Here is an 8,432-nt window from a genome sequence, read left to right as displayed (position 1 = left end):
TACTCATGTTCAATAAAAATTTAATTTTTTATTCGATTAAACATAGATGAATATTATATTATAAATATAAAAATAAAAATAGATATAATTTTAAAATTTTATTGGTACGAAAATAAAAATAAATAATATAATACTTGTTTCGTATTCACATCTAACATATATATTTATAAAAAATTATCTAAATATATAAGATACAAATAAAAAATACTAAAAAAAAATTTTAGTTTTTAGTTTTTTTTATAAATTATAATATAAAAATTATTCATACCTATTAAATATTCGTGAGTATAAAATAAAAATAAATTTAAAATATTCGTTAGATATAAATATAAATATAATATAAAAATCTAAATATAAAAATATAAAATATTTTGCTCTACTCATATCTTACCTATTAACATCCCTAATCACACCATAAAATTAATTTTAATTGATCAATAAAAAAATCCGTTTACTTGTCTTAATTGAAATGGTAAGAAAACATTAAGAACATATATACGAGTAATTAATTAACATAATTCTGGAATCTTCCGTATATTTTTTGAACCAATCAGACTTCTTTTTTATGCATTGATCATAAAATTTTTTAACTAAATTAATGAAATTAAAAAACTGTTACATATTTTTTTAATTAATAGTGCGTTTATGCGGGCTTTTGATCAAAGTCAAGGATTATTTTACCAAAAATATAAGAGTTGTTTGAAAAAAAAGGTCAAGAGTATAACAATTAATAATTATTACATTCTTAAAAAAAAATAGTAAATTCATTTTCTTTATTTATGTATCAAACTTTTCAAATGAATTGAAATAAAAAAGATATGAATGATAATAATTGTTGTACTATTAAATATGTTCTAAAAATGCAATAGTAATAAAGAAGAGTGAGATCCCAAAAACAAAAACAAAAATGGTTCTTCATCCTCCATAAATGTCTCTTGTCCCTAATTTATGACTTCTTCTCCTTTGCATTAATGTTGAAATAGGTCGTTACAATTCCTCTGTACCCGTCAACACGTAAAACAGCATTAAAACTCCTCAACATCAATATCAATAACTATAATAATGGCAATACCCAAAACCCAACATTTTCCCTACGTTACCCCCACCAACGATCTCACACCAATCAACAATTTCTCCATCAAACGGTCAGAAAAAGTGGATGACCCAGATGCCTCAAAGTCCAAAGACCATGAAAGTGCAATGGGGTTGTGGCTTAAGATGGCAAATCCCGTCGTGGAACTTGAACTTGAACTTGAACTTGAACTTGAAGGGTCAGGTCAACACTCAGCGTTAGAGGAAAGAAAAAATGAGAAGGGGTTATTAATATTGTAGGTGTAGGTATATTCTAAACGGGATTATGGGAGAGGGGCCTGCCCTGCCCGGACCCAAGCCCCCTCCCAGTCCAAGCTTCCAATCATTTCATCAGCTAACCTGTGAACCGACAATCAGACTCACCACTTATAAACAGAAAACCTGCCGCTCGTCCTCTAAGTCGAAAAATTTTTTAGTATAAATTTGATTGGTGATCGTTTATCAAAATTATTTTAAATATATAATTTATAATTATTTATTTTAAATTATTACATATTTTATTTTAATTTAAAAAATTAAATAATTTATCTATCTTAATTTTTTTAAAAAAATCTGCCGGTTATTCTCTTACACCACCAAGATTTTTCAATCTCTGACACGTGTCTCAGATCAGATGGTCAAACCCTTTGACTTGGTGACCACAGTCAAAAACCCTACCGATTCAGCACTTCCTATCTTTAATTCTTATTTTGCTTCCTTTTTTATTATTATTTATTATATCTATTTATTACTTTGACCTCTATATCTATCCACCTCCCCTCTTTTTTCTCTTTCATTTCATTCAACATACTGTCTCTCTCTCTCTTTTTTATATATAGCTTTTTAAAAACTTTACCTTTTCTCTTCTTAAAACCAATCGTCATCTTTTCTTTTTTTTTTTTTCCTGCAACTTTCATGGCGGTTTTACCAACCTTCTCTTCTAACTTGGAGTTGACAATATCAGTTCCTGGCTTCTCTTCTTCCCCTCTTCTTCCTTCTTCTGGTAAGCAAAAAAAAATCCCTTTTACTTTCTTTTCCCACCCTTTTATTTTACTTATTGCTTCTTAATTTTAGAAGATATATATCAAATATTTTTTATCCTTTCAAAATCCCATGTTTTATGAGGTTTCAGCCTTTGTTCTTCTGTACTCGGATTCCATGCATGGTTTCCAAAAAAGGGTCTTTCCTTTTCTTTTCGCTGTTATCATGATCGTCCTCGATCGTGGTTGATGAATATTGATTGATTTAGCTTTAAATTTGATATATTTTCCTTTTCTGTATTACATTAAAGGTGATCAAGTGGGTTCAACGGTGAGAGATTTGGATATAAACCAAGTACCATCAGGAGGAGCAGAAGATGAGTGGATCACAGCAAGCATGGAAGATGAAGAAGAAAGCTACAATGGAGCCCCTCCTCGCAAAAAACTTCGTCTAACAAAAGAACAGTCTCGCCTTCTTGAAGAAAGTTTCAGACAAAACCATACCCTAAACCCTGTATGTAAATTTTCAAAACTACTACCTATTAAAATTAATAATTGACTAACACCCAACACCACCATTTCTTTTTCACATAAAATGTCCAATAAATTCATCAGATAATCTCTTTATTTAATGCCTTTTGGAGTTTGTGGTTTCAGAAACAGAAAGAAGCATTGGCTTTGCAGCTGAATCTTAGGCCAAGGCAGGTTGAAGTTTGGTTCCAGAACCGTAGGGCCAGGTACTGCTTACTCTACCCTATACGTATACAAATATTCATATACATAAATTAATATATTTCTTCATTTAAATGAATTCCCATTTTTTCTGATAGATTTTTTTTTTTTCATTTTTCTGGGTCCTTGTTATTTTGTTGGTGGGAGGGATTAAAAGTAGCTTAGGGTAGATATCATCAAAACGTTAACAGAATATCACAAAGTATATAATCTGAATCAAATTCGACCCGTATATTTTTCGTACACTAATAATATAAGTATAAAGTGAAACGATGGATTTTTTTTTCAAACTTTTAGTTATTGTGGATATAATATTTTTATATTTTATGATGCTATTCAATAAATTCTACTATTATGGATACAATATTTTTATATATTTTATGATGTTTCAAAATTTTAGTTATTATGAAATTTTCCGTTTTCTCGTTAATTAAAAAGAAGAGAACTAGTAGAACTTATCTTTCAGAGAAAATTTCATAGGATTCGATGCTGCCAAAGGAAGTTGCAGTTCCATATATATGGTATAAGACTTTGTGTTTATTAACATCTACAATGGAAAAAGTTCATTATTTTCCTCAAAATAATTTTATCATTATAAAACTTAGCATGAAATTTAGCTGAATATAATAATTAAGAAAGAGCAATAAATGGGGTAGAGGGATATAGAACACTACTTTCAACAGACACAAAAAGCAATAACGAAGCATAAACAAAACCTAGAACTGGTTTATAGAAAAAACGACACATGACCGACAAGTAGCCGAACAGATCTATGAAGAATTAATGATGTGGTTTGGTTTCATGAGCTGGTAGAGCTTTGAGGATCAAAGTAATGATGGTTTGTCTAAAAACACCAATATATAACAATGATAACTGCAATTGAGAATATATATGCATGTCTGTTTCTGGCCTCGTGTGCTAGTCAGATCATCGCCCTCATCACCCCCCTAACAAAGTGCTGCTTTGACCCATCATTCGTTGGACTTAGCCATGCATTAATGAATTCTCACATACGTGTATTACATTATTGAATGGAATCAATAAAGGGAAAAGGAAACCCCAAGCTTAATTTGCTATTATAATCATTTTTTAATCAATGCACTAGTAATTGAGAACAAATTTTTGAATTATTTTTTTTATATTTGATGTTATGAGAAATTAAATTCTGATTATTGAATAAGAATTCAATACTTCACTACCAGATCATACAACGATCATACAACAGTTTGACATTTTAGGTACAGAATTATGATTGTAATAGAAATTGTTGTTTCTTTTGAGTTATAGATAGATGATTTCATGATTTGGCCGTATGTAATGGTTAGCATTTAATAAGATAATAAATGCACCTATATTAGATATGAATACAATCGAAGTTTGAATTTATTACTCTCCATTCACGATCAGCTAAAGGAAAAAAACGGTAAAGGAATGAAAAGATGATCCCAAAAAGTATTTACTTATTTAAGAGCTTTATTAATTTCATACTTAAATGCATATCTGTTCTCAAGTTTTTATAAGCAGCTAGCTGGGTTGGTCACGCCACATGAAATTGTAAGGACCTTGCACGTCGTTGTTATATCATGCGCGCGTGCGCGCTCACACACACATATATATATATATATATATTTGTGTGTGTAAGCATGGACTTTCTTTGAGTAATCGTTTGGAATCAACCAATCAATTGAAAAGGGATAAAGAACAAAAAGAAAATGCTATAGACAAGGCTTTCGCATTCTTGCTGAAATTAGTAGCATTTTTTGTGCTAATTCAGATTGGGAAAGTTTCAAAATCCCATGTTTTATGTTTCCTTTGCATATTTTATGTAACAAAAGGAATTATAAAACCATATCATGAAAGAAAAAAAAAATCTTGATAGAGTTTATTACTTTTCTTTTACAAAGAAATCATAGTCTCGGAATATGAAAAGGGATTGTAAATTATGGGATTCGAATTCTAGACATGTTGAATGTTATCTCACCTGATTATATATATGAAACTAACTAAATTAAATTTTGGGTTCATAGAGTTTATTAGCTTTGTTACAACATGTTTAATTAATTTGTATAATGAAAATAACGAAAAACCAAATATGTAGGAGCAAGTTGAAGCAGACAGAGATGGAGTGTGAGTACCTGAAGAGATGGTTCGGATCACTGACTGAACAGAACCGAAGGCTTCAAAGGGAGGTGGAGGAGCTTAGGGCCATGAAGGTAGGGCCGCCAACAGTGATTTCGCCTCATAGCTGTGAACCTCTCCCTGCATCAACACTTACAATGTGCCCTCGGTGTGAGCGTGTCACCACCACTGCCCTTGACAAAGGCCCCGCAAAAATGAACTCCGCCACTGCCACTGCCACTGCCACCACATTGTCCTCTAACGTTGGAACATCAGCCCTCCAATCAAGGCCATCTTCGGCGGCTTGTTAGTCAGGCTTAATGACCCCACTTTAAGAAGTTAATTTAAAAAGCAAATGATTTAGGGAATGTTCATATTAGTTTACACACAATTGTATGGGATAGATACTAAATATTGGTATCTAATCTACATAGGGATTTTACGTGGTTTTGCTGTCTCTTTATTTTATTGATCAAGATTCTATTATTGCCTGCCTATATGCACTTTTTTATTCTTTTCAAGTGCCTCCAAAGCCAAAAAGTTGTTAGAAAATCCATAACTTTGTATATTGTTTTGCCTAAAAAAGGTCATAGAAAATAAAATAAAGGGAAATAGAAGGAAAAAAGAAACCAAATTGTTTTAAATTTGAGGAAATTATGTAAGCAAAATTTCAAAATTATATGTGATAGTTAGAAAATCAGAATTAAATAATCTAAATAACATACTTGTTTGGGCAATAGAAGCAAATTAAAATTCTAGACAGGATAATCTTCTTCTTTGCTCTATTTCTTATTCATCACTATCAATGGATAGATAGTGTGGGTTAAGACGTGAAAACTACTAGTCATATACATTTTTAAAGGAAAACCCTAATAGTCTCATAAAAGATTTATGAGGTTAAGGGTTACACAACTGTCTTACCACAATGATCTAATAAAAATGTGCAAAATTATAAGTTTGTATATTAATTTAGTTGGTTCTCTTCCATATTTATTAAATTATCAGCTTATTTTATTAAAATATAAAATCATCAATTAGTCGCATATTTACCAAAAAATTCTAACAAATTAAAAAGTAAAAAGTGATTTTAAATTGAGGAAATTATATGATTCTTAAATCCTGACATCAATTTCTAGCTAATTAAGATGATTTTGAGCCTCCTTGAGCCAATTTTCAACCAAGGTTGAGGCTATGAACCATCCTAATTAAGTAAAAAATTGGTAGCCAAGTAAAGAAATAAAGTCCCGGTTAGCGATCACGAGCTCAACTGTGCAGGCAGAGACATATATAGTAGCAATTACCAATGGTATCCAAAAAAAATCAGTTGTGTTGAGAGAAGGATGGGTTGGTTGGCATCACAATAATGAATACTTATGGCAAAAAGTTGAGCAAAGTCACTTTCAAATGATTTTGCCAGAAGAAACAAAACACACTAATGTGCGCGAACTTGGTAGATATATCTCTCATGTCGTGGACTAATGCTATGATGTCTAAAGCTTATATCAGATCCATTATGATGATACCAACCTCACCACAGTTTTAACCTTTAAACTTTGTCGGTTAATTCACTTGGGTTGATAAACTAAATTCACCTAAGAACTCGGGTTTGATCAGTCACGCCTTCCACCAAAAGATGAGAGGTAGAACCAACTTCTGAAAATTGTATTAAGAAGTTAGGTATGATCTGTTCATGGCTTAAGGTTTGTTGGAGCATTATAATCATCAGACCAATAAATTTTAAGATATATAAGTACCTCTCATAGCATTGTCCCACCACATGGGAGGAAATAGGGTTTGTAGTACGAGGGTTTTGCATATTTTCATTTTCATAAAATACTGAAGTTGAAATGGCAAATTTGAGGGAGTGGCTATTGGCTTGCTCTTTAAAATGGGTTTAAAATTTGTGCCTTGAGAGACCAGTTGGACCGAAGCCCTCCTTGAATCGAGGCCTATATATCCCTTGGACTTTTCCTCTGTAATGAGCCTGAGTAAAACTGAAGCCTGAGTGTGGGCCTTATCCTTCAAAACGAAAGGCTTAGAAAAACAAATGGTTTAGATTTTGTTTTGGGGGTACTAAGACCGGACAAATCTTGATGATTCGGAGGTTGAGTTCGGCAACCACAGCCAGGAAAACCCGGGGGGGGGGGGGGGGGGGGGGGTTTGCCTTCGCATAAACCCAAGGACACACCCTGTGATCTTGTCTCAAACAAACACCTTACCCTACAACTCAAGATCTTACTTTTGTGGGACATACCCCAAAAATGAAAGTTCCTTCTTGATTTTCCTTTCATATTTTTTTCTTTATTCAGTAAAGAAAAGTAGTTTGATAGTTTTAACAAATACACACGGACTGGCATAATTGGGCAGTTAATGTGGACTCCCTTTGAGGTAAGAAACCAAATCGAAGGGCCTCAAACTGAGCTGACTTGTGCCTTACTGCAATTGGTTTGCTCACGGGGCATACCTGCCATGACACATGCTCAAAGAATTTGTCACCAAAATTCCCTTCCCAACCTAAAATCTGTCAAAACTCAACATGTCCCCAACTACCATCAAATATGTTCCCTCATTTTCTCAAAAAAATCCAAGTGGTGAATCCATAGGGAGTGAGATTGATCAATGAAAGCCTTAGCTGTCTTTTGGAAAATTGCTCCTCCTACTTGAAGAAACAAAGAGAAAGATGAATTATGACAAATGCTAATTATGGGAGTAAGGAAAAATAGCTAGCATTAGCCACTAGGATGGGTTTTTGTTGTGGTCGGAGTGACACTATCTCAAAAGAATGTTCTTTCACATGGAAGGCTTTGGTTTTAGTAAACAATAATGATTAAGCAAAGCCCCGCAAGCACGAAACCTCCAAACCCTACTTTCTATACATGCAAAATCCTCAATGATGCATTCACCTTTTAGGTTATTCCAGTTGGTAAGAGGATGGGTTATCTTTTTTATTAACTTAATTTGATTTTTGTAAAAAATACTCAAAAATAAAATCACGAATATATCAAAAAATATTAAAAATAATGCTTTTAAAATCGTCCAAAAAAGGAAAAAAGATTGAGACAAAACTTACAGATATTTTGTAGAAAAAATTCTCATTGTTAAATTTATTAATATCCTAATCTTCTTTTGTATTAATTATTATTATTTCTAATTACGATTAAATCTTAGGTTAAACATATCATGGCTCGAAGATTAAGATAGATATATTGAATCAACATTATGTATTACGTGTCCAACAACTAATGGTGGTTTGACTGTCCACATATCGATGCATTTGAAAATGGTGAGATTTTGGTTCAACCCATAGCGTGCCTAAGATGACAACAATTAATCTTTATGTTTAGTTTAATGGTTAGTGTATAATAAAGTTGTAGTTGTCCTATTAAGAGAGAGCTACGGACAAATAATGACTACGTATATTTTTCTGGGAATCCAGAAAATTGGGCCAAGCAAATTTATCCTCGATCCAAACAAAAAATTACCAAGGCCCAATGAAAGAAGCATCCGTTCCTTGACGGGTGGGCTGATTGT

General features: G+C 32.3%; 1 protein-coding gene across 1 annotated transcript; it reads left to right on the top strand.

The window, feature by feature from the left end:
- Positions 1-1,844: 1,844 nt before the first annotated feature.
- On the top strand, positions 1,845-5,398 carry LOC111318038 (homeobox-leucine zipper protein HOX3-like). Its single transcript, XM_022920655.2, has 4 exons — positions 1,845-2,074; positions 2,363-2,565; positions 2,709-2,788; positions 4,882-5,398. Exons 1-4 carry the CDS (start codon positions 1,987-1,989, stop codon positions 5,210-5,212), a joined length of 702 nt encoding a protein of 233 aa, XP_022776390.2. The 5' UTR covers positions 1,845-1,986; the 3' UTR covers positions 5,213-5,398.
- Positions 5,399-8,432: the final 3,034 nt, after the last annotated feature.

The sequence above is a fragment of the Durio zibethinus genome, chromosome 2 (assembly GCF_047325235.1).
Source record: "Durio zibethinus cultivar Kanyao isolate XHJ-2024 chromosome 2, ASM4732523v1, whole genome shotgun sequence".
Lineage (NCBI taxonomy): Eukaryota > Viridiplantae > Streptophyta > Magnoliopsida > Malvales > Malvaceae > Durio > Durio zibethinus.
Note: the sequence above shows the minus strand (reverse complement) of the source record. Positions and strands in the feature narration are given on the sequence as shown.